This window comes from Lampris incognitus, chromosome 14 (genome assembly GCF_029633865.1).
Source record: "Lampris incognitus isolate fLamInc1 chromosome 14, fLamInc1.hap2, whole genome shotgun sequence".
In the NCBI taxonomy this organism is placed as follows: domain Eukaryota; kingdom Metazoa; phylum Chordata; class Actinopteri; order Lampriformes; family Lampridae; genus Lampris; species Lampris incognitus.
This window is the reverse complement of record NC_079224.1, coordinates 23,118,765-23,144,775: the sequence shown is the minus strand read 5'-3', so window position 1 is coordinate 23,144,775 and position 26,011 is coordinate 23,118,765. Positions and strand designations below refer to the sequence as shown.

At 41.0% G+C, this 26,011-nt stretch overlaps 3 protein-coding genes and 4 non-coding genes across 8 annotated transcripts; 5 read left to right on the top strand and 2 right to left on the bottom strand.

Annotated features, from left to right (window-relative positions):
- Positions 1-443: 443 nt before the first annotated feature.
- On the bottom strand, positions 444-12,286 carry ccdc39 (coiled-coil domain containing 39). The gene is made up of 20 exons (XM_056292622.1): positions 12,172-12,286; positions 11,938-12,057; positions 11,591-11,737; positions 11,093-11,251; positions 10,564-10,656; positions 10,265-10,393; positions 9,918-10,109; positions 9,638-9,741; positions 9,379-9,511; positions 8,871-9,065; positions 7,149-7,313; positions 5,883-6,020; positions 5,475-5,683; positions 5,035-5,158; positions 4,752-4,911; positions 4,206-4,312; positions 3,604-3,744; positions 1,475-1,654; positions 1,146-1,234; positions 444-826 (listed from the first exon to the last, which is right to left on the bottom strand). The coding sequence occupies exons 1-20, from the start codon at positions 12,262-12,264 to the stop codon at positions 649-651; spliced, it is 2,856 nt and encodes a 951-aa protein (XP_056148597.1). The 5' UTR covers positions 12,265-12,286; the 3' UTR covers positions 444-648.
- A 596-nt stretch (positions 12,287-12,882) lies between these two features.
- On the bottom strand, positions 12,883-16,403 carry dcun1d1 (DCN1, defective in cullin neddylation 1, domain containing 1 (S. cerevisiae)). 2 transcript variants are annotated; one of them, XM_056292625.1, is made up of 7 exons: positions 16,310-16,403; positions 15,022-15,235; positions 14,662-14,830; positions 14,112-14,242; positions 13,934-14,016; positions 13,712-13,808; positions 12,883-13,516 (listed from the first exon to the last, which is right to left on the bottom strand). In XM_056292625.1, exons 2-7 carry the CDS (start codon positions 15,191-15,193, stop codon positions 13,440-13,442), a joined length of 729 nt encoding a protein of 242 aa, XP_056148600.1. In that variant the 5' UTR covers positions 15,194-15,235; positions 16,310-16,403; the 3' UTR covers positions 12,883-13,439. The 2 variants fall into 2 exon arrangements, with proteins under 2 accessions (XP_056148600.1, XP_056148599.1); XM_056292624.1 differs by lacking the exon at positions 16,310-16,403 and adding an exon at positions 15,903-16,020.
- Positions 16,404-16,657: 254 nt separating this feature from the next.
- Positions 16,658-22,364, top strand: eif4a2 (eukaryotic translation initiation factor 4A, isoform 2). Its single transcript, XM_056292623.1, has 11 exons — positions 16,658-16,756; positions 17,656-17,713; positions 17,912-18,044; positions 18,382-18,521; positions 19,077-19,245; positions 19,365-19,474; positions 20,230-20,373; positions 20,732-20,869; positions 20,984-21,073; positions 21,358-21,437; positions 21,551-22,364. Exons 1-11 carry the CDS (start codon positions 16,728-16,730, stop codon positions 21,693-21,695), a joined length of 1,236 nt encoding a protein of 411 aa, XP_056148598.1. The 5' UTR covers positions 16,658-16,727; the 3' UTR covers positions 21,696-22,364.
- On the top strand, positions 18,086-18,157 carry LOC130124624 (small nucleolar RNA SNORD2). The gene has a single exon (XR_008811390.1). It is a non-coding gene; the product is annotated as a small nucleolar RNA SNORD2 (small nucleolar RNA).
- LOC130124622 (small nucleolar RNA SNORD2) lies at positions 18,755-18,830 on the top strand. Its single transcript, XR_008811389.1, has one exon. It is a non-coding gene; the product is annotated as a small nucleolar RNA SNORD2 (small nucleolar RNA).
- Positions 19,945-20,125, top strand: LOC130124621 (small nucleolar RNA SNORA81). The gene has a single exon (XR_008811388.1). It is a non-coding gene; the product is annotated as a small nucleolar RNA SNORA81 (small nucleolar RNA).
- LOC130124620 (small nucleolar RNA SNORA81) lies at positions 20,464-20,647 on the top strand. The gene has a single exon (XR_008811387.1). It is a non-coding gene; the product is annotated as a small nucleolar RNA SNORA81 (small nucleolar RNA).
- Positions 22,365-26,011: the final 3,647 nt, after the last annotated feature.

The following is a 26,011-nucleotide window of genomic DNA, read 5'->3' as shown; positions in this document are numbered from 1 at the left end:
TTTAAATTCACCAGCCAAGAAGTTTTTTTTTCTAAGGAAGAGATGGACATTGAAAGCAGATGGTGGGTTATTTGCAAAAGTGCCTGTTACAACGGAGAACATTCTACTGGGTAGTCTAAATCCAGCAGCGTTTGGCTTGTCAAAATTCCCGATTCTGTGAAAGAGCTAATGAGAAGCCATTTTTGTATGAAGCAAGTCAATATTATTTTATGGCAACCTAATTGCAATTAATATAGGTATGTCTTTATGCCTGCTCAATAATGTAATGCAGATGCATAAAACATTTCATTCAGGTGACTGTAATCTAAAAGGAAAACTTAAATCAAGATCTTACAGTATGACTGTCAAAGTGCAGGCAAATCCAGTGACGAACATTTCACTATAATATCAAAAAGAAGTCCTTAATTTGATTATACCATGAGATATAGGTTTCAAAGCTTTATTGTAAACTATTGTGTCATGCTTTAAAGTTACAATGAATGAAAAATAACATTTTCAAAAATCACAATCGGGCGTATCAAAACAGATTATGACCATGCGATGATACATAGATTGTACATGCACTGGATAACAACACCACCCTCTGGTTTGTGGTTTATCGACTACATCGATATCAGCAGGCGGTAATTAGGGGGAAGGAGCCACGTGCTATGGACTCTTGTGTTGGCTATGGCTGCTGCCGCTGCTAGCAGCGCTGGACGAGCGCGGGGAGGCAGATGTGGGAGGGGAGGTCACAGTGAGACCCAGGCCCAGTTCTGTGGTCTTGGGTGTGGCCGACTGTAGTGCAGAGCTCCTGGGGCTGCTGCTTGCTGAGGACTCAACAGATCTTATAAAATAGAAAACAGAACAACACTAAACCAACTGGGTGTGAGAAATCAAAAATCTACAGAGTGGAAAAAGAACAAACATATTGCTGTACAAAGGTTATGATGCAATTATGTCTTTTGGTGTTGAAACATCCTCAACATTTATGGAGACAACTAGCTTTGTTAGTACATGATAAGGGGTCATGGCCAAATTTAATTGGATTCTAGGCAATGTGTAATACACAGCTGTCGTCGTTTCAGTCCAAAAGGACTCGGGAAGCTAGCTGATCTGACAGCTCTCAGGAAGCATGTTTGATGGTGTAGAGCAGAAAGCCTAACCTGGAGGAGACAGAGCTGCGAGCAGAGTTGGTGTAGGAGCTCTGGCGGCTGGCAGGGATGGAAGCCGGAGACGGAAGAGGTACGTTAACCTGAATGAATGCAAAAGAAAAGGGGGAAATAAGAATAGCTTAGTAATTAGCCAACTGAAGATGTACCATTAGAAACACTTAATATTTTCACCTGCCTTCTCTGAAACCATGGCGACACACATCTAGAGCCGGTGGCACTAATGCTATTTCTATTGAATGCACCGCTTTGCTGTTATAAAATGACTGTAAAGTTTAATTTTAGGCTGCTGAATATAAGACACTCAACAGTGTCACTGCTACCTGTAGGAAATACTTTTCTATCACTGCTGCAAGGTCGGCGTTTTCCCTCATTGCATCCAGCAGCATCCTGTCAGTGGTCTTGTTGAATTCTCTCGTCTCCCTCAGCTCAATGTCCTGCTCCTCAAATGTCTCCAACTGAGTCTTGTTGGCTGAGTGGATCTCTTTTGTCAACTTGGAGCACTGGCGAAGTGCAAATAGACATGGAAAATTATAAAAGATAATTACAGTGAAAGACAAAAGGTTTTTATTTACACACACACACACTCTCTCTCTCTCTCTCTCTCTCTCTCTCTCTCTCTCTCACGCCGGGGTGGAGAGAGTAGTTTCTTTACTATCATTGCTAATGCATGTATTTATGTATTTACACTTTTTAGTATTAAGTTATTCTAAGACTGGAGAAGTATTTAGTGTTCACTGTTTGCAAAAATTTTTTGCAAGCCCCATAGTCATTGCTGTTGCTATGTATGACAAACCTTCAAGAAGAAGTCAACTACCTTTGGCCTCTGCAAAATACCATGAGAGGTAATTGACTGCTCTGGATAGCATGAATATGTATTAAAGGTTCCACAAAAAACCCTTCTTACCATTTCCCTCTGCCGTAACTGTGCCCATCAGCTAATCTAGCTTTATCTCACATTGCATGAAAGCAGCTCTCTGTCACGCTCAGTGGCCTTTTGCTTGTTGATATATTTAGTGCATTCACACTATTGCTTTGCAGTTCTTAATTTATTTATTTTTCTTCCGCCCATTTTTTGACACTTTGTAGCTCCTTCATACTTTTAGCTACTGAAACCATTCAACTATCAAAATGTTCAACTCATTAAGGATATTATTGCTGCCCTTTCCGATTTTTCATACCTTTTGAACTTTTTGAAATATTCAACTTTTTTCAGCCCTTTTTTGAATGGGAGTCAATGGGGGACTTTTGCAACCTTTCCACCTCTTACTCCTTCATACTTTTAGCCACTGAAACCATTCAGGTATCAAAATGTTCATCTCTTTAAGCCCATTAAGGCTCACATTTCGGGTTTTTCGAAAATCTTTTATACTTTTAGACATATTAAGCTTTTTCTACTTTTTCAAAACAATGGAAGTTTATGGGGAAAGGTTGAAACTCTCATCACCTTTGAACTGTATCTCCTCCTTCATTTTTTTTTTTAGCTAGAAACCCCATTTAAAGCCTAAACAGTTCAGGACATTCAGCTCTTTCAGAATCCTATTCAGATTTTTAAAATATTTTATAGTTTTTGAACAATTCAGCTCTAAAGTTTAGCAATTCTGCCATATACTTTGCCTGTTAGAATGTTCAGTCCTACTGTGACATCACATATCAATTTGAAACTCAACTGCCAGCCTAATTAGTGTGAATGCTGGGCATTCACACTATTGCTTTACAGTTCTTAATTAGTGGCACCACTTCTACTTTTTCATACTTTAAACTACAGAAACCATTCAACAATCAAACTATTTATGTATTTAGCACATTATGGCAAATTTTTCAGTTTTTTATACCTTTAAAACTTAAAATATTCAGCCATTTCACATTTCAGTTTCCAGGTATTTCAGGTAGGCTAGTGACTTTGACTTTTCCTATTTATCCATTTTCAGCAATGCTTTCACGATTTCTTTCAGCAGCTCAGCATTCACACGCTTTTTCTGTGGGAAAGCATTTTTCTAGTTTGTTCTTATTTTCTATTTCTTATTTATCTTTTATTTCTATTTTCTTATCTTGTATCTTGTTAGTTTTTAGTTCTTAGAGCATGAGTGTCTGTAATAGAACCCAATTTACCCTTGGGGATGAATGAAGTATTCTGGTTCTGATTTTGGAGCTCAGCCCAGAGAAAGTAGGCCAGTTGCTGGGTAGGAGTTGCTTGTTCTGCGTCAGTCATTGTACAAACAATCATTGAAATGTAATGACAAGACATCCCAGTGGCTGAGTGGTTACAGTGCATGCCACATAACTGCAACATCCCCATTTCGATTCAGCCAGGAACCTTTGTTTCATGTCATACCCATCTCTCTCCCCTCTTGTTTCCTGTCAACTTCACTGTCCACTATCCAATAAAGGCAAGAACATGCAAAAAAATAAATAAAAATGCAATGGCAAAGTGGCAAGGTGTGCAGAAAACCTGTTTTGTGGCCCTGTCGAGTTTCTCCTTCTGGGAAGCCAGTTCTTTGTTAAGCTGAATGAAATGTGACTGAATCACCGTAGTGTGTTCCTCCTGTTTCTGCCCCTCCTGCAGCAGGCTTTCCAGGGTACTGTTCATGATCTGGAATTGGTGAAAGGTGAAGGGCAGGCACAGAAAGTAAACACACACACAAAGGTGTGTGCATGCATATGCCCGCAGAATCACAAATATGCACACGGACAGAAATAATGTGAGCTCAGTCTCTGTGCACTATTGTCCTGGAGTTGTTCAGCAAGTCTTGTTTTGACTTACTGCTACTGCAAGAGACTTAAGGAAATGTCAATAATACCACAAAGTAATCCACACAAGTAATGAAGACAGAAGACTGCTGAGATCAGATAGGGAGATAATTCTAAGACATTGTTCATGGAATGTAAGAAAGTAACGTCTAAGAAAGGGAAAGAAAAATAAATTAATGCAAAAACAAAAAACAAAAAAACAACCCAGTTTATTGACTCTTACTTCATTTACATGTGGTATAGAGATAGCGGTGAGGAAAAAACGTCACATTGATGTGAGTCATATTCCAAAGAGAAATAAACCTGGATATCTTCCTCGAGCTCCTTGATCTGTCTCTTCTGATACTTGTATTTCACAATAGCTGCTCTTTGTTGCTCTTCCAGCCTCAGTTTTTCCTGGTACTCTTCACCTGGAAACAAAGTCAACCAAAAAAACAACCTCAGGAAGGATGTATATTATCCATCTTCTAACATTGAGCTTATTTTTTGCTCTGTTTTAATAACTATGTAGATTGTCAATCATTCTTAGATATATTTTTAATAGCTAGCAAGCAAGCCAAATAGACAAATAGACCAGTCAACAATTACAGAATTGGAAAGACAGACAGCAGCAGTCCCAGCTGGGGTAGGCTCCAGCATCCCCATGACCCTGCGAGCAGGACAAGCAGTTTGGATAATAGATGGATGGATGGGCGGATGGAAAGACAGACAGACAGTCAGCAAGACAGATCAACAGATCTGGAAAGACAGAGATAGACTTACAGACAAATCGATAGATATGAATCGGGACAGATGCACAGACAGATATAAATCAGGACAGACAGACAGAGTTGTTCTCCTCATACATACTGGTCTCATTGACTTTGTTGAGGGATTTACGAAACGCTGAGTTACAATTGTTGACCAACTGAATGGTGTTCTCCAGTGCTTTGATCTCCTTCTCCATCTTGCGAATTTTGGCATCTAGACTGTCGCCCTTCCGCTTGAGTTCCTCTTTCTCCTGAGCAGCCTGGTGAAAAGAGTACGTCCCGTGACTAGGTGCACATGTACATCTGAAATACCTAACTGACCTAGGCTGGCAACAACAGACTCCCTGTTGGGTGTACAGGTGGTGCTTTTGAGGATGTCCCACCTTTATGACATAATACGCCTGTGATTTCTCCTCTTCTCCCTCTGGAGCGGCCATTGAAATGGTCAAAATCTCATAGCGCTTCTGCATCGTGTTGACCTTAGACAACCTCTCATGCATTTCAGCACTGAAACACATTCATTCACTGAATGAGACACTGGGTTTCTAAGCGAGTTGTTTACCGAACAAAAACAACTATTTTCCAAAACGGTTACTACAGTAAACTGACACTCATATATCATATTGTACAAACAAACATTTACAATCCCACATAACGCTTAACCATAAAAGCAGTACTACTGAATCCAAGGCGATGTCTCTTTGAACACACACTGTGGTAGTTTTAAGTAGACAATGCCACAATATCACCAATTATGCAGACACGACCTGGCCCTCAGGTGTGTGTGTGTGTGCATGCACACATGTGGAGGGGAGTTACTTACCTGTGCCTCTGTCTCTCTTGGTCCTCGATCCTGACCTGCTTGCTGAGCATGTCTCTGTATACCTTGATCTCCTCCTCCCTCTCCCTCATGGCGGTCTGCAGCTCCAGCCGCCTCTTCTCCAGAGAGAGGACACTGTCCGCTTTGTTGTACAATAGGTCCCTCAGACGTTTGACCTCCAGCTTCAGGATGCTGTCCTCTACCATGGTGTCCTGACAGGGAACAAGTGCAAATGTAATGTATGATTTGTATGTGACCAGAGTGAGACCAAGTGACTGGAGAGGTAAGGAGAAAGTTGATTCCTAACATGGGGGTCATGATCAGGAATCAACCTTTCTTTCCAAAACTGTTCATCCAAAGTTCCTCTCAGTCTCTTCGGTCAGTGAACTGAAATCATGATAGATAAGGCACCTGTTTGTGGAGTCTGAGCTTCCTGAGGTCCTTGTCTGCAATGTCATTGGACAGATGGAGCTCCTCTATCTTGGTGGTCAAATCACTTTTCTCTGCTCCGGTCTTCTCTGTCTCTTTCCTCACACAGCGGATGTAATCCTGCCAGAGACCACAGTAGCCTTGCTGTTAAGAGTTCAAAAGTGGGTTGTCGTTTTGATGGGTTTCAGATCCATATGCATTTCAACTTTAATGGAAAAATACATATAGATGTGAAAAAATTCCCTGGAACCATTACTAACACTAATATTTGACAATTTTGCTTTTGATTACAATATAATTACACATTCCTCTATCTGTTGAGATGGATTCTGGTGGGTTTTGATGCTGCAATAAAAAAGTTAATAAACCTATGACCTATCCACCCATCCACTGTCCAAGCTGCTTATCCCAATTGGGGTCACAAGATGCTGGAGCCTATCCCAGCGGTCATTGGGCGGCAGGGGGGGAGACATCCTGGACAGGCCACCAGTCCATCACAGGGCCGACACAGTCACACCTAGGGACAATTTAGTATGGCCAATTCACCTGACCTACATTTCTGGACTGTGGGAGGAAACCGGAGCACCCGGAGGAAACCCACGCAGACATGGGGAGAACATGCAAACTCCACAAAGAGGATGTCTTGGGATGACCCCCATGGTTGGACTACCCCAGGGTTCGAACCCAGACCTTCTTGCTGTGAGGCCACTACGCTAACCACTGCGCCACCGTGCCGCCCACCTTTGACCTACTTTAATGTAATCTAATGTCACTGCTTCTGTGATTATCCATCCACTGCTCTTCTGCTATGTACATCATATTCTACCATGGCAATATATTGTTTTATAATGATGAAAACAGCAGTATTCACAGACATAAACTATCACGTATCCGGGCACTAAATATATGAGCTCTTTACCAAACTAGATCACAGATTAAAAAACATTCAACATATTTTAGGGAAAGTACTATTGACAAACAGGATCCAAACATCCAGTTCATTTTGCCATAGAAGAAATAATCAAATGGATCCAGCTGTAGTTCAAAGGACTGAAATTGAAACTAATTGCTTCAGATACCGTTTGGCAACTTTTACACTTTATAACTACCAACTCAAGATTGTAGCCCTCAAAAAATACAATACACACCTCAAAGGTGGCTTCTCAGACATATAACAAGTCATTTCACTGATTCAAACTAAGCAGCATTTTATATTCTACAAGGTGATGAGTGCAAAGGCTGACCAACCTCAAGCTCCTTGAGCTGGGAGGTCAGCAAGTGGGCAGTCTTCTGCTTCTCCTCTAGGCCGCTGGTCAGCTCAGCCATCTTCTTTTCTAACACCTGCTTTTCCTGTTTGTTAATGTCACCTCGCAGACGAGCCATTTTCTTCTCCAGTTGCTGGATATGGAAGTCCTACATGACACATGAAAAGGATGAGTGAGCATGAAGTGGGAAAAATTTATTATCAGTATAGAGCCTACTGGAAGTAATTATCCTGATTATCCAAATTAAACTTTATTAATTCCTAGGAAAATCTCAGTTTTATGCAAGTAACCTGCTAACATCTATTCCAGCATCTCTGATATATTCTCTGCACCATTGCACATTATCACCTCTAATTTCGCCTGAATAAGTCAATACTTGTGTATATATCTGAAGGTTGTTGTGTTGCAGTGTTGTTATTCTATGTTAAGTACACTGAGAGAGCCACGAAACTCCATGTAGTGTAAACCTACATGGCCAATAAGCACGATTCTGATTCTGACTTTGTTCTTGCCGTCCTCCCCAGGGAGGGTCAAAGTACAGGGTCAGATACAGAGCAGCATCTCCATCCCTATAACTAGTGGGAGACCGGTGCCCTCTTGAAAGGCACTTTGGTACAGCGATTGCAAGCCTACACATGGTCTTTAAAGTTAAAATCCTCAAGATCACCTCTTGACATCTATGGTGATAAGGACTAATTGCACTGGTGTTTGAGCACTGGAGGTCCACAGGTTCCCACTTCCAAACAAAAGAAATGTGGTTAAATCTGGGTTGTTGGCGTCAGGGTAGCGTAGCAGTCTATTCTGTTGCCTACCAATACAGGGATCGCCAGTCTGAATCCCCGTGTTATCTCCGGCTTGATTGGATGTCCCTACAGACACAATTGGTCGGGTCTGTGGGTGGGAAGTCGGATGTGGGTATGTGTCCTGGTCGCTGAACTAGCGCCTCGTCTGGTCGGTCGGGGCGCCTGTTTGGGAGGAGGGGGAACTGGGGGGAATAACGTGATCCTCCCACGCACTACGTACCCCTCGTGAAACTCCTCACTGTCAAGTGAAAAGAAGCGGCTGGCGACTCCACATGTATTGGAGGAGGCATGTGGTAGTCTGCAGCCCTCCTCGGATCAGCAGAGGGGGTGGAGCAGTGACTGGGATGGCTCGGAAGAGTGGGGTAATTGGCCAAATACAACTGGGGAGAAATGGGGGGGAAAATAAAAAAAAAATCTGGGTTGGACCTACTGATATTGTAATACCTACTAGTAAAGTTTTTTTTTTTATGAGCCTGTGCCGCTTGTAAGCCAAAGCGGGTTCTTCTTCTCAACTTATAGCACTATACACTGTTTCATTTTCCCCAGGAAGTTCTACTCGACAGGAACCATTAAAATGAGCAACTACAAAAGCATGCATGATTTCCATACTCAAAAGATTAGCTATAGTCTTGAGCTTGTCAGCGATAGCGAGCACAGAAATAAAGTTCATTAGCATAGAAATCTTCAGGTTTGTAACCTAGTATAGATACCTAAGGTTTTAGGATAGTTGCCCTAAACAATAAATACTAGAACAGCACAAAAAAAAAACAAACGACTGCAGTATGTTGTACAGAAACGCATGTGCAGGAATGGCGATAGTGATTATGCAGAATTTATGTGTAGCCTGCCATAGGCTGTATTGTTGAAGAGCTGAAATAGTCTTGCACCAACAAATGCCATGCCTGATTATCAATGACTTTCTGCTGCTTGAGTGAATTATGATCCAATTTGGTGAGATCGCTGTCCAGGCTGGAGATGGCAGCTTTGCTCCCTGAAAGCTGGGTGATGAAATCCTTCTCCTTCATCCTCTGGGCCTGGAGATCCTGTTTCTGATGAAACAGCACTTCCCTGTGGCGATACAGCTGAGCATCCATCTCCTGATGTAAAATATACACCAAACAGCGTTATAAGGCTGGTAATGTAATAAAAATGCCACTGTTGATTTATGAGGCTGATTTTTGCCCTGGCTTGCTCTGGCATAAAAGTGACCATAAGGCAAAGAAAATGAAACAAAGGGGGGGGAATGGATTTGCTTTATCGACTAAACTTGAAAACTAAAGGTAAACTTGCTAAGTGTACAAAAGTGCTCATTGTTAAAAAAAAAAGCAAAATAATTTCAATGCTAATGCTTAATTTCCCATGCAATAAACAGATATATAACTTGCTGTTCGGGGCTGTCAGGCTGCTCACTTTAATGGCCTGCTCCTCATCCTTGAACATCTGCTCAATCTGGAAGGCCCTCTCCTCTACACTAAGAGCTGTCTGAGTCACCATCTTCAGCTTCTCTTCAAGTCCACCTCTGAGAAGCTGTGACTCCTTCAGTCTACAACACACACACACACACACACACACACACACACACACACACACACACACACACACACTTTTTGTGATAAAGCTCCTTCTTTGGATGATCATTGACAGGGACACAATGTTTGTTTAGACTGACTTGTTGGTTTTATCTTGGATGTCTTTCTTCATGCATGACATCTGGGACCTCAAAGTCTTGACATCCATGGCTGCTCTTTCCACTGTGCCCTTTAGGCTTTCCAACTGCAAAAAATTTGAAAATTATTCACCGATGTTTACATTTGTAACATGGAAATAAAGCTGGCATTACCGACCAGGTTTCAGATTCATTTTAAGGATTCCTTTCACATAGACTTCATCAAACAGTTCTATTAAATGGATCTGATAATCCATTTAATCCATTTATCAGAGCGACTAACCTCGCCCTTCAGCCTATTGCGGTTATTCTCCAGCTCCTGTAGCTCTCGTCTCAGTTTTGCCGCCTGCCGATTGGCCATGGCGATCTTTCTTTCATTTTCCTTGTTGTTCTCTATCTCACTCTCCAAAAAGTTATTCTTTTCTGTAATGTTGGCATTCCTTTGCCTGATTTCCTGATTGACTTCCGCGAGTTTCTGGAAGAATGTCACAAGCAAATAGAAAAAAATTAATTTTCATTTAGAAATTGGTTAACACAAATGCTTGAAGAGCTATGTTTTGGTTTGGTTTTTTTTGTGCTCTGTCTTCGGTAGTAGTGCGAGATCAGGAAAGCCGGCCCTCCAGCAGTTACCAGTGCGCATTGTTCCAGCTCAGCATCTCGTTTCCTCATCTGCTTAATCGTGTTCTCCCACTGTTGGATGAGCTCCTGCCTCTCCAAATGGGCCCATCGGAAATTCTCTGCAGTCTTGTCCAAAGCAATCTGTTTACAAAGCAGAAGACCCCTTCTGGTGGACATCAATGGAGCAAAGTGGCTCCTAGTGAAGTCACTCCAAGACACAATTGCCAAAAAAAAAAAACCAAGGAAAAAAGCAAGGTGATGGATTTGTACATAATGTTTAGGGTTTTTCAATTTTTGTTTTTTCTTCATACCTGCGCTGATAGTGTCTCAGTCAACTCGTTGTCCAGTGTTTTGCGCCTTTGGTTGGCTTCAAGTGTCTTCTTCTCTATAGCCACAGTGAGTGACTGTATGTGGAGGGGCAAAAGACAACCGAGGTCTTCACTGTACACAGCATGACAGCCAGCCAACTGTATAACCGTCTACATCTAGTTTTGTGGCTTGATAGTTGCTCACTAATCCTGCTGCTGATCTTGTGCTGGTTTATATTAAGGGTCAAGTTTTTCTTCCGATTCCAAAGAAAAAAAGTCAATTCCTGCACACACTCATCACCTCTGCATTGATTTATCAAAAAGAGTCAACATTATGGCCACAAGGACCTTTCTCAAGACATCCAGTTTCATCTAGTTTTCGATAAACTCATTATCTTTTTTTGTACAGTTAACTATTCTGTTTTGGTGGCACTTGGAAAAGCTCTCTGCAAAGTTTTAATGCTATATGTTAGTAATGATAATAGTGACCATGCTAGCTGAAAGAACATTGACCCAGGCATTCCCATCCGACCTTGATCCTACGTTCATCCTGCGCGGCGTACTTGATGATGGCCATGGTGTCCTCGTCTTTGTGGGCCGACTCCTCCAGCCAGGCATCCAGGGTTTGCTGGTCCCAGTTCAGCTGATTGCGCAGTTTCTCTAACTTCTGTGTGGCTTTGAAAATGTTGCTCTTATGGATTAAAATAAATAAATAAGTGAATGGGATATTTCAGCACTGAGACCCAAGAATTCTGTGCTGTAGTCATTCAGGTGACAAGAACATTATTGTTTAGAAGTGATCCAGCATCCAGACATTTGCTCCAATACCCACCCAGAAGAAAGAAAATGAAGGTTAAAAACTTGACTGCCATTTCATTGTGTATCTATTTCATTCTCAGAACAGACAAAGCCATGCTTGCATTCCTCATACCCGAGCAATTTTTTTATTTCTTACGATATTTTGGCTTTAATTGATGAATAACAAAAAAGTAGTTATTCATGAGGACAACAAATAGCTGAATGAAAGTACCTCTTGTGTGTTTCTCCTATCTCTCAAAAGATCAAGCTCTTTCTGCAGCTTTCCCAGCTCCTGTCTTAAGTGTCCCGTCTCCCGTTCTGCAAGGACCTTAAAGTTTCTCTCAGACTCCGTCTCTCTTGCTTTCGCCTTGCACAACGCCTGTGTTCAGAAAAATAAATAAATACTTGAAATTAGGGGTGAATGTAAAACCGCGATCGGATATTTTATTCATCATGCTTTAATAATATTACAATCATATCATTAAAAAAACACAAAAAAACATGCATATCGACTACTAAAGGCGCGACTACATACTAAGTAAAAACAAGAAATTGCTGTCTGGCGTCATTTAGCGTTACCTGTGTGTGTGACAGCTCTTGTGTCAGGTTTCTCATGTGTTGAGACAACGCTTGTATTCGGTCTTTACGGTCCTCAAGTTTATCTTCCAAAAGCATCAGCTCCTTCTCTTTTAAACGAACCTGTTGATAACGGGAGGTGCAGATGACCAGCTGAGCTAAGGTAGTCGATCAAAATGAGGAGCCTGAATTAGAAACAAATAACTCGTCATCAGTGTAAATTACAACCAGACTCACCTCGTTTTCCAAAGCCTTGTTTTCAGCATTGGCCACAGGGACAGAGAAGCCACCGTCCCAGTCTATCGCAGCCAAAACCCTATTCGACGTCATTTTCCTTCGCCTCTAAACTTCGGTTTCCACACGGTAATGGAAGACACGTACAACCCTGCAAATTCATTCACTACGAGACATCAAAATTAATGACTGCGCTGTTACTTATAGTTTATGAACTTCTGGGTGGCGCTGCCTGTGCTCACTCTCCGTACTTGTTTGAGATTCGCCCCTAGCAACCGACTTATCGTTTTAAACCAAAGCGCCACTAGTGGGCAGCATGGCACCCTTCTCCAACACATTCAGCACCCATAATCCCGTTTGGCAATTTTAATCCCCCTTGCTTCCACTGAATTTTTTTTTCTTTTCCTATGCATCAAGGCAAAGGGAAATTCAGGGCCGCTGGAGGTACACAACTTGGATATGTCACCAGTCCATCACACACACACAATTACTATGGGTAATATAGACACTCCAGTTCATTAAACACGCGAGGAACCTCATGTAGACATGGAGAATGTGCAAAACTCAACATGCACACGCTAGAACCACCGTGCCATTTGAGATAAACGTGTGATGGACTTGAGTACAAACATGACATCTGTTGATCCATCTAGTGAAATTTTTACACATCGGAAAGTCAACGAGTCCTGTAATCACTTAAGAGATTCTTAGCGGAAACATTTATATTTATTTGTGTATGGAACAGCATTATGTTTAAAACAAAAAAAAATTACAATATTTCTGACTGATCTTTCGCACAAATGTTTCATAAAAGAAATGTCTTAGCAGGTTTACACACAAAAGTATTAAAATTTATTTATAAAGAATGACATTCCCTCATGGACCCTTGTGTTTAGATTACAATTCAAAAGTATGTATCTAAGTGCTTGCTCTACTGAGCAAAACACAACTATATCAACTAAACAATGGGTCAGAAGCCACGAGGTTCAAGATGGTGACTCATCTCCAGTTGGCTTGAGTACACGCACAAAAAAAAGTCCCATACTTTTAATAAAAGCCCCAGACCACCACAAGTAGACCGACGCAGAGATATGCCTTTCAATATATTTATATATAAAGTCTCTTGTGTAAAACATCTCAGTCCTGAGGGGTTGAAAAGGCAACGTAGATCTCAGCTCAATGCGGTCTCTGCTCTCTATTCAGCACCCTGGTTGTGTGTGGCTTTCTTCTGTATAAACATCATATGGACGTTCCTTCAGCTTGTACAGCTCCTAAACAGCTGTGCTTTTGGTCCCAATATGTGGCCGTGCAAACTCAACAAAGTCATCAATAAGAACTGGCCATGCTCCTTAAAAAACATAAAAACAAGGAAAGGGCTGTTAAAAAATACACTCCCAAGTTTCAACGTGAGTGAACAATCACAGCCGTTTGTCTATGTGGCTGTGTTTATGAAGAAAGTATTACTGAGAGGGTCACAAGTGTGCCATCAGATATCTTGACCACACAGCGACAAATTAATTCAAGTTCAACCCACAGTACAAACCTTCCTCATCATAATTTGACATATCATCTGTGATCATTGTGCTGAAGTCTAACAAGAGGTTCCATGTGTCCTTTGGGATTGATCTTTTATGGTGCTCCTGCAGAATGCAATGCATAGGCAACAGTCAGAGCTGCATCCAGAAAGCAAATGATAAAATACTTGCATATCTACAGTACTTTTTCCCTGAAGTGAACACACTTAACATTCTAACAGCTCACTTACAACTAGAAATTGGTTCCACAGGTCCAGGAACTTGAATCTTCCAGCCAGTACTAAATTCCAATACGCAATTGCCATTTCTAAGTCTAGCAGACAGAAGCACAGGGGTCATGTGACAATAACTTGTATCTAATATCTATTGAACAAAGAATAGGTGAGGGAATGTACAAATGAGTCTTACCCAAACCTTTCTGGCCAGGATTTTTGGCAAAGTTAAAAGTGAACTGGTAAAAGTCTTTAAATTTCCCATGGTCCTTTAACTCTTGCTCCATTTTAGGCAGTTGAGCTTTTAACTTCTCTATACTGTCACACCTGAGGAAATACAGTGACTTTCAGGCAAAATAAAAATGTATAAATGAATAAACAAGGGGTAGAGTGCTTACGCAGGAAATACATTCATCAAGGGGGAGAATTACAATTTCCTTGTTATAAACAATTCAGAGAAAATTTTAGATATGCCCTAATCTGTGATGTCATAAAAAAAACACAAAAAAAACAACCCTCAAGGTCTTCCATAGGCAACAAATGTTTACTAACTGTTTAATTGCATTTAAAGTTGGGTTTTTGTTTTATAACCGAAAAAAGATTTAAAAACTAACCCCTGGATTTGTCTTTAAAATCTATTCGGATGGAAGCATGGAACCAAATAAAAATCTTAAAAACTTAATTTCACATCAGGATCCATAGCCAAATCTGTCAGTGAGGAAAGGCATGTTAAACTGCATTCTCACCCCTGCTCTGTCATTCCATCCATGAACTCCTGTTTGGAGAACTCGCACTGTGTGGCTGCCCGGAACTTCCAGGCTATGAGGAGAACACTTATACTTGCTGGGTCAAGGCCCAGGTCATCACAGAACTGCTGGATCCCATCAATGCCAATCTTATTGTCATCTTGAGGATCTAAGTAAATATGTGAAAAGGCATACTGATTAATATGTAAATATAAAAAGAGTGGACAGCTTGTTTACTACCAGTAAGTGTTCACATTTAGCTGTGTTAAAATTTCCAGCTTATTTCTCCAATGTCCAGTCAATAAAACCTGATGTAATGTGTATACTTTAAGTTGCCAGTATGGGAAATGCTCTACTTACCTCTGTACCTGTTATACAGTTGCTCAAGCCTTTTCTTGTCTAAGGCTCCTTTTATATTTGAAACATATAGCTCTGGATTTTGGAAGAAGTTGTCAGTGGCAACATCTAATTTCCAATCATTTTGTGATAGACAGGCCAGTGCAGTCTTCTCATTTGATTGTGTGAATATCATAAACTGACGAACTTTATCCTTCTGTGAGGACTTCAGCTTGTTCTACACAGAGACAGGCACAAGAGCTAAATATTAGCACAATATTATCCAGTCCACATTTCTTGCCTAAAGATATAGTAAACATATTGTGTGCACCAGGTGCTTATATTGTGTATAGCCTAGCAGAATCAAACCAATAGTGTCATATCATCTTCTCTAATCATATGTAGCAGATGCCTTCAAGCGTAACATGCGCTTGTATGGGAAAAACAACATCAAAACAGTAAACATTGACAGTAAAGCTCAAACACAAACTGCAAGCCATCTATCTGGGCCAGTCAAATAGCACCTCCTCGCTGCACTTATGGCTAAACATGTCATTGACCACTGACTAACTCACACAAAATGTCAATTTATAAAATGTCAATTTTGACATCAAATTAATTACACTGAATCGGAAATCTTAACCTGACAACGGCTATAAAACAAGGTTGGTGGAAAGCTGCTGCCTTTCAGATGATTTGTTAACTAGCTAGGCTAGCGAGCTAGTTTCACAGTTGGCTATTAGCAAATGCTGCCCTCGAAAGCTACCTTTGTTGTTTGTATTTTTTATGGGAAGATGTAAGGCCGCTATTACAATCACAATGAGCATTCACTGTGTTATCTTTACAAATTGCTCAAAAGGGTCACATGTACATCCACTAAAACGAATAGACGAGTTTTTTTTTACCATGTTTGTAACTGCTCGACTCCCTTTTTTTCCATCCAGCTGGCTAACCTGTAGTAGCTGTTACGCTTGGTTCCGTAGCTTTTGAGCATGCGTCAGGAGCAAAAGTCTCTCAAATTCTTCCGTGCATGCGTACTTTGACAAACACGCGTTCCTTAAATGACATCTTGTACACTGGAATATGTCTTGTATTGCTACGCAAAAATATTTTTGTAAAGTTTAAAAACGTTTCCAACAATCATTTGGAACAATAAGCTGCACGTCAGCTTTACTTGTTACATCATAAGTTAATCTATAACATTGTTATACATGTTATCCTATAAAAGCTATTAGTAAAGGCATGACCGTGACAAAAAAACGAAAACAAAAAGGCATGACCGTGACAAAAAACAAAAACAAAAAACACATACCAACAGGGTATTGGAGAAAACTTCCCATTAATGCCGTTGTAATTTATTTGTATATCAGGGTTAGCCATATTTCTGGCAGATGTGTGCATAAATTGGCACAACCTCGGAAGGTCTAATTTTGATCTGTCAGAGACCCTGTAGCAGCCCAACAACCGGCTAATACTGCAATATCCTTCCGCCATAAAATATAGTCTGAAATAAATGCCACATTATTATCGATTATTTCAAATATCATTCGAATAATCAAGATTTTAGATAATAAGAAATAGTTAAACAAACCGTTATTTGGTTTGTTCGAAGTGGATTGTTCGCGAAATGGAGCATTAAAATTTTCGGTGAAAATAGTCCGGCTACATAAAGGCAATTGGCATCGTCATCAACGATCTTTCCAGTCGCATGCCGAAGTTGGGTACGGACCATGTCTAGCGATTCTGCTGATTACAACAGGTAAAATCGTCCAGCTGTTTGCTTTGCTAATCATTATCCTGTGTAGTTATTTAAGTAAATATTTCTCCTAAAACCATTGCCTATATTGAGCCGATTTCAAAGTCGGTTTGGCATTATTTCTTTAGCTAGCTAGCTAGGCCACAACCGAATAACCACGGTGATTTTGATGTTGGCTACCTATGAGGCAAACTGCCCTGAATAATCCACAGTGAAAATAACGTTAGTAACCGGTCGGACACTCATCTAACATAATTGGGTAATTTAGTAAATAACGTCGGCATTTATTTATGTTATGATCCTCCGGTGGTGGTCTACGACGGTTGGGGTCTCGGCTAACATGAGGCGACGTTATTTCACGGCCTGGTCGGCCAGGCGTTTCCAGTCTGTATCAGCTGCTCAGGCCCAGTCGTTCGACATATTGGCTACCTATTAACCCTGCGAGACGGATCGACGAGTGGGTGTATGTTGGGAGAGGCGAAGGCCGATTTCGTGTGTTAGGCGTAAATTGTTGAAAAAACGGCAGGTGTGTGAGCTAGGCCGAAAGATTTGGAGTTGCATAACCAGGGGTTATTACTGGGATATGCTATTCACTTCCCCTGGTGGAATCTGACACGTGCGTCCTACGAAGTCCAGGGTCGTGTAATTTGACACCGAAGGCCCAACTTTAGTGGCCGAAGTGCCCCAGTACACCCAATTCACGTAATCTTGCTTTTAATAGTTTTGGAGTAAATGTAAAGTAGGAGATAACATCACTGACTTGATGATGATTAAGGATGGCATTTTCTCGAAGTGGACACATGGTTGACAGTTTAAGCCTGCAGTTCTGAAAGCCAAATCTACCCCTCCCATTTTCTATAACTTGCAGCGATGGCAATATGGTTTTATTTTTTTTAAATCAGCTCAAGAGATAGAGACCATGGGGGGCCAGAGGGGATGGAGCCTGATGGTGTCATCGAGGTAAATGGAACTTTAACGTTTCTTCACATAACTTTCATACATCCCTACAGGTAGCTTACACACATTAGTCATCAGCAAATCTGAATTAACGCTTTCACTAAAATATAATGCACATTAGGTCTTTCAGATGTTTTTCGTGTTACCAGCTGTGGAATATAATGATCTCTGCTTTGTTTTGTATCTTTATTTCTCCTGCAGAGCAACTGGAACGAAATTACAGACAATTTCGATGATATGAACCTGAAGGAGACTCTTCTCAGGGGAATATATGCATACGGTTTTGAAAAGCCATCTGCCATTCAACAGAGGGCAATCATCCCTTGTATTAAAGGTAGAAACCAAAATTTGCCCACATAATTGATTGTGTGGTTTGAGTGAAATGATGCTTTACCATCTTTCGGGGCTTACCTAGAAATGGGGATAATTTTCTTTAACTGATCACTCAAACCATTCATAGTACATGTGGTAAAGTGTTTTAATGCTGTAGTGTAATAATCAAATTGAATATTTCCAGTTCAAAGTTCAATTATCAGAATGTGTTGGTGCTCAGTTTATATAAACATGGATGACTTTTGTACATTTAACCACTCAGTTTCTTTGATTTGATCATTATGAATACAGCATAGGTCTATGCTAATCTTAATCTTCCTGTTCCCTCCATCCTCAAGGCTATGATGTCATTGCCCAAGCCCAGTCAGGCACTGGTAAGACGGCCACTTTTGCCATCTCTATCTTGCAACAGCTGGACATAGAGCAGAAGGAGACTCAGGCTCTGGTGCTGGCTCCTACCAGAGAGCTGGCTCAGCAGGTATGCTGTTCCTGAGGTCACGATTAACTTAACTGTGTCTCAGACCAAGGCGGCATATTGGGGACAGTGGCTCAAATACTAAGGTACTGTTTTCAGTTAAAATTCCATACATGCAAAGTGAATTGATCCTCTTAGGATTGGTGTAGTCCCTGTCCATGACTGCATTGGTCTGAAAGGTGACCTAGCTTCTGTATTTTTTGTTTGAATAAACTCATGTGTTGTGGCGTGAAACTGAGTGATGTGATGGCATACCATCTTTCGGGACTGACCCATAAAGAATGGAGAGAATTACATCTTGACTGATCACTCGGAAGCAGGTTACAGGATGTCTGTAGGTCCTGAAACTAGTTTTTTCTTTCTTGACTGATGCAAAACCAAATGGGTCATACATTTTCATAAAATGAGCAATGGGTTCTGTCATTTAACGTAAGGTCTTGCTCAGAAAATGTCTGACTCATGAAGTAAATTCTACACCCCTATGCCTTTTCTACTGTTTTAACCCCCTGAAGTACATAACTACAAAACATTTTCTTTTTCTTTCCTCCCTTCCATTAGATTCAGAAAGTAATTCTGGCTCTGGGTGACTACATGGGGGCAACGTGCCATGCCTGTATTGGTGGAACAAATGTCCGTAGTGAAATGCAGAAGCTCCAGGCTGAGGCCCCTCATATAGTGGTGGGCACCCCTGGCCGTGTGTTTGACATGCTTAACAGGAGGTATTTATGTAAGTATAAGATCATTTCATTGTATCTTACTCGGCTAAAGAAAAACACATCTTCCCTGCCATCCTATATTTTGCTTGTGAAAATGTGAGTTCCAATGGTTTGTGTTCATTCTATATAGCGCCAAAATGGATCAAGATGTTTGTTCTGGATGAAGCTGACGAGATGCTAAGCCGAGGGTTCAAAGATCAAATCTATGAAATCTTCCAGAAGTTAAGCACAAACATTCAAGTAAGCATCTCATGTTCTCTATTTGGAAAAGGTTACAGTTTTCATGTCTGTGAATGTTCATTCATCCAGGTCATGGTTATCCAAAGGAGCTGAATCAAGTGCAACTGGACTTGGTATATATCCGTGAAGACGTTTCGCCTCTCATCCAAGAGGCTTCCTCAGTTGGTGCTTTTCTGACTAGACCAAGCTAGTCTGACTGGCTGGTGATGAGACTTAGAATTTATCCTCTTTGGAGTCGTTGTCAGAGCCATGGACATCTATAGCTCTGACAATGACTCCAAAGAGGATAAATTCTGAGTCTCATCACCAGCCAGTCAGACTAGGTTGGTCTAGTCAGAAAGGCACCAACTGAGGAAGCCTCTTGGATGAGAGGCGAAACGTCTAAACGGATATATACCAAGTCCAGTTGCACTTGATTCAACTCCTTTGGGTTACAGTTTTCACTCTGAATCAAGATTTACTTTCAGACACCCTTCTGCATTAAAAGAACTCTGCTAAAATTGTGTGGTCCACGTTTCTCTGTTCCATGCAATAATGCTAGCAGAGTATTGCGCAGAAGGAGATCATGGTGCAGTGTGCTGCAAATGAGACGTGGTCGAACCTCTTTCTTAATGTTCCTTGACCTCTGTCTCAAAGCCCAGTGCCACAGCTATGGCCTAACTTTTGATGTTCTTATTGATCTGTCGACTTTGGGGGAAGAAAAAAAAATTCAATTTTGTTTATATTCCATATAAAATCATGTGCCTTTATCTCAGGTGGTCCTGCTCTCTGCCACAATGCCAGCTGATGTATTGGAGGTGACCAAAAAGTTCATGCGAGAGCCTATCCGCATTTTAGTGAAGAAGGAAGAGCTCACCCTGGAGGGTATTAAGCAGTTCTACATTAATGTTGAACGAGAGGTGGGTAGTTCTGTGCATGCATTTATTTATTCATTTATTTTCTTGTGCATTTTGAATGGCCAGCCTCACTGGTGTGAAGGCCAGAAGTCCCCCTTCTTTTTCAAGCACCCTGCTGAAACTATGTGAGTCGAGCCTAAATGGTTTAACTCTTGTGGCAGTGTAAGCATGGGCACACCAAAGAAGGAGACTAAAGACACAGAATTGAAAGTGAGGCTTGGGGGGACCGCTTTCTTAATGTCCAATGCTCTTTGTCTCAAGATTCTATGCAACACTTATAACGGATGGTTCATTACTCTTGTTATTTTTTGCCAATTGAATGATTCACTGCACGTGATAATTGCTTGTTCGCTTTCTCCAGGAGTGGAAACTAGACACATTATGTGACCTGTACGAAACTCTGACCATCACCCAGGCTGTCATCTTCCTGAACACCAGGAGAAAAGTTGACTGGCTGACTGAAAAGATGCATGCTAGGGACTTCACAGTCTCCGCTCTGGTACAATCTGCTCTTCCCTTTGCCTTTGCAAATAAAAGGTGCTGTGTTTTTTGCCTTGATTTTGTAAAGATGAGTTTGTTGCTACAGTTAACGTTTTGTGCCCCCCCTGCATAGCATGGAGATATGGAGCAAAAGGAGCGTGACGTGATCATGAGGGAGTTCAGATCTGGCTCCAGTAGAGTGTTGATTACAACTGACCTTCTGGTTCGTATTGGGACAGATAAAACAGAATGAACATCACAACAAAGCTATTTGCTGAAAGTGCATCTAACCTCTTAAGAACCATGTATTCATCCTGGATTTTTATTTTATTTTTTTTGCACCAGTCCCATAAATGACTGAGCAGTTAAAACGGTTAGGAACAATGGGTTTTCTCCAAATGTAGGAATCTGTTACTTATTCTCAGGTGATACTGGATTGTAATCATATGTCTGCTTTTGGAGTCGACTAAATTGTTTTTGGGGTTTTTTGTGTGTGTCTCCCTTCAGGCTCGTGGAATTGATGTGCAGCAGGTTTCCCTGGTCATAAACTATGACCTCCCTACAAACCGAGAAAATTACATTCATAGGTAAAGTAAGACTTAAAGTAGTTCCACCCAAAATTTCACATCAGTACTATGGAATATTTTTATTGAAGTTACTTGCTTCTATTTGCTTATTTATTTTTATTCTTTTATCCCAGAATTGGCCGTGGTGGCCGATTTGGCAGAAAAGGTGTTGCTATCAACTTTGTCACTGAGGAAGACAAGAGAATTCTTCGGGACATTGAGACATTTTACAATACAACTGTGGAGGAGATGCCTATGAATGTGGCTGACCTGATTTGAGCTGAGATTTGTTTTTCTTTTCTTTTTTTTGTAAACGCAGTGATAGCGATCGTCCACTTGCATTGTGCTTATATTATTGGAGGGGGAAAATCTTCTTCTCAAATGCTTAAACCTTGGATCAGAATTTTCGATATGTGTTAAGAAGTGAGGTGACTCCAATGGTGGTCCCTCTTGGACATTTGTAGATTCTAACCTTGACGGTTTGCTGGTTGGAGCTACAAAGCCATGGGGTCTGTAGACATTATTAAGGTCCTTAACAGGTATTTCTTTCCATGTTCAATTAAAATGCATATATTAGATGTTCTTCACCATTTAGTAACTTACTTGTGGACTAAAAAGTATAAGTGCTGTATAAAGTCTGCAAGTTATGTAAAGCTAACATGTGCGATGTGTTGTGTGTCTGCTAAATAGAGGCACTTTTCAAGTTATACTGTAGATTCACTTGCTCTTTGTTATCTTTTGTGAATGTGTTAATTTAAATGTACAATATTTTTTTTATCCCTCTTGCTTTATCAGAATTCCTCATTGGTTGGCTGTATTTTGCTGAGGTGGTTTTACCCATATCGGAGTATATTGCTATTCCCCTGACTTCTTAATTTCCTTCTCCCCAGAATTGTATGAATGTCTTAATTAAACCGGAATTGCTGTAAAGAAATGCCTTTTTATTTGTTTTGAAAGGGGGATGCTATGTTACAATGTTAATGGTAGTTCATTTGGGGGAGATGATGGATGGGGCTGTTAAACTTAGGCTTACATTAGAGTCACCTTGTAAGCCGTTATGTGTTGATGCTCTGAGTGGGGGAAATTACTTTACAGAAGATGTAAAAGAGCATCCAAATCCACCTTAGGTCGTCACTGTCTCCAGGCAGGGCAATATCTTGTCAGTTTGTCGAGAAAATAGGCGTGCACTGGAGGGTGGGCTGCAGGCCCACCATTTCGTTACACGACGCAGTCAAAAGGATTCCCTGTTTCACAACAGCGCCACAGTGTGGTGCGAAGGCCTATGCGATGGCAAAAGACGCAGCGGCAAAGGGATGTTGCTGTAAAGCTGTTCGACTGACATTTGAAAACAGCTGATTTTCACAGTCCATTTCAAACAAACGAACCATCGATAACACAGCACATCTTCGTTCAAGGTCATAGCGCCATGGGATGAAAAAAATGATTGCGTTTTAAGAGTGAACTGAAGACGAGGTGAGAGTCAAAGGGCCGTATGCGTCGCAAGGTAGTCCTCAAGAGGAACGCTAGGTAGGGTGTTTTAGAGCACAGATAGTTCTAAAGGTTGTGATTTGGGGGAGTCGCTGCAAGAAAAGGGCGACTTCTAATGTACTTAAAGACATTGTGGTAATCAGGGATTGTGCATGTTTGAAGGGTTGCAGGCCAAATAGGGTGATACTACAGAAGGGTAGCTGGTATTTATCAGACCAGCACTGTGGCTTGGCTAGCCGGGAATTTTATAGTGTGAAGAACACATAAAGGAAATTTAATCCAGTTCATCGCTGGAATTGGCACACTTCGGTTCAGACTTGGTCATAACTAGCTTGATTCACGGTTAGGAGATAAACTGGTGGGAATGGGTCCCTTGTATTATGGCTACTATCGTCACACAGAAAGGCTGCATGAATCATGATAATTCTTGATGTGGGTCATTTTAATCTTTTCTTGGGCTAAAATGGGCTCTCGGATACCAACGGCAGTGTTTATCGGATTTGATTACTGGTTTTATGTTTACTTATTGTTTGGTTAAGTCAAGCTATATAATTTATTTTCGGATTTAAAGTAGCTTATTTATGTAGCCTATGCAGGACTAAGACATATATACAAACAAGGTATAATCAGTGCTGAACTAGCCACCGTTAGTTAAGCAGGGGGAAAACTAGTAACATAAATAATGGAAAGGAGGGTTAGGAGCGTCAGAGCTACACGCTTTTCATTTAGTAACTCTCGTATGTATTAAAAAGAACAGCTTGCGTCATGATCTTGCCCCTCCTTCAACATAAATGTGGCTCCCATTTGTCAATTGCAAAACAGGAAGTGGTTTCATACGAAGTGTGATGGCAATCTTAAAAATGTACAGCCTGAGAGCTGGTTAGTTAGCCTCCGGGGCGCTATGCTAGGTTGACGTATAATTGGACATGATATAGGAGGTGAACCTATATTTGTCTTGTCAACTTTGTGCTTTGACTCTGACGCTCGCAGAAGTCAACGCAATTATCCCGTGAAGGCCCCCTCGGGGAGGGAGGGGAGATGAGGGAAATCAATTACCCTATTTTTTTCCTGCTGACTAAAGGAGTGGGTGATTATTCATGGCCTAATTCTCAGTACGTCTAATTCACAGTAAATCGAATTTAAGAAATGTGTGTCTTTGCATGGGTGACAGAACAGGTCAAAATTGATAAACGACACAATCTGAGCTATTCTTGTTTTGCTAGCTCTTCCACTTGGCTATTCTGATTTGATTGAACAGAAGTGTGTATGTGTCACCCTTAACAGAATACCTCAGTTGTAATAGAGCAGCTATAGTTTAGCGAATAGATGTAGACAAATGGCCTTGTTTTGTCCTCTTTGAAATCCTCTGTGGAAATTATTCTCCTTTCTGAGGTTTCCGTGGAAACACAGCAGCTGGTCAGAGAACACATAATCCTGGCCCCATCCTGATGGTAGTCAGATTTCAGGACAGAACCAGAAATTTCAGGGATTGCAGAAATTCACGAAAGGAGAGAGGACCACTCTAATGTGACTTACACAGGCATCATGTCAAATAAAATTTGATTTTGCAACAAAAGTAGAAAGTTTAGCTGGCTGGATTTCACTGAATGGATAACCATACAAATGCTCTCTTTCGTCTTCTGTTGTCAGCAAATTAGAATGCATGGCCTATTGTTGTAGCTTTGAAAAAGGGGGTTATACTATCACTTTTACTTCCATGTCCTGCAAAAAGCAGCCTCAGTTTATCTCACCTAAGATTTGAGACATGTCTATGGCTATGGTTTTTCCTTGAATGTTCAACGCATGTTCAGTCTGTTGTCTGGTGAACATGTGCACAGGCCTGTCGATTCTGACCAGCCTCGGTTACTGTTTCACAGAAGGGCTTTCTGAGGCAGGCATGACGTCACGTCATGAGAACGTGCCAGATGCCCCCCCACCCCATCACACACTGATGACACATGGTTTTCTTTCAGACACCAGCAACGGGGAGGAATCCTGCTGCTGAGCCTGTCCCTGGCGTCATATTTTTGGTAGAACATTTCCTGACAAACATAATAATGAACTGATCTCTCTGCAGTGCAGATCCCTGCCAGGCGTACGTATATCCCCTTGTCCATACACATGCACACACGGACAGTAAAACCAGTTCCTGCCATTATACGATTTTTGCAAAGCACCCAAGTCGATTGAACAGGTGGAGGAAAATAACGTTGTTAATATGCAGTGCTCAAGCTAAAAACAAGCAAACAAACAAACAACCCCCCCCCCAAAAAAAACTTACTTAATAAAAACGTTTTGCCTGTCAGTCTGTGGATGTGCAGCCTCCTAGGTGGATCCTCACACGAATGCGGCCAAGTCTAATATGAAATGATCAGGCTATCATAATCTAAAAACCCTTATTAATAGACGTCAAATGTGTTGAATGAAGGCGAATGGCTGCTCTGCTGATTGACTTTCATTCATGAAACAACGGTAAGAAAACATAGCTCAGCCGTAGGAAATGTTTTATTGTAGCTACTGAGATGTCTGTGAATGCTTTCACTCATCCAGGTCATAGTTATCCAAAGGAACTGAATCAAGTGCAACTGGACTTGGTTATATATCCGTGAAAGAAAAAAAAAAATATATATAGATATATGTAGATATATATCTATATATATATATATATATATGTAGATATGTAGATATATGTAGATATAACCAAGTCCAGTTGCACTTGATTCAATTCCTGTAGCTACTGAGATGATTTCCAGCTGTGACTGTGATTAATCCTACTCTTGAAATTGTATTTTTATAGCAGAGTTTTAACACTGGAGAGTATGGCACTTCCACATGGCGGCAAGATGAATAAGGCGATTTATTTCTGGTTCATCCAGTGTTCCTCCAGTTCTCCTGTGCTGAGATCAGCAGTGAATGATTTGCTGGCTTGCGAAATACGATCGACTTCTCGTTTACTTTCAAGACTCATACCCAAATACATAATGTTTTGGTTTTGATACTGTCGCTGCCCGATCTGACTCAACCGTCGATGTGAGTCATGCATGCATATGGTTGACTCAGTTCGGGTAGCGACAGAGAGCTGCATTGGTTGAGCTAGCTACTTGAGA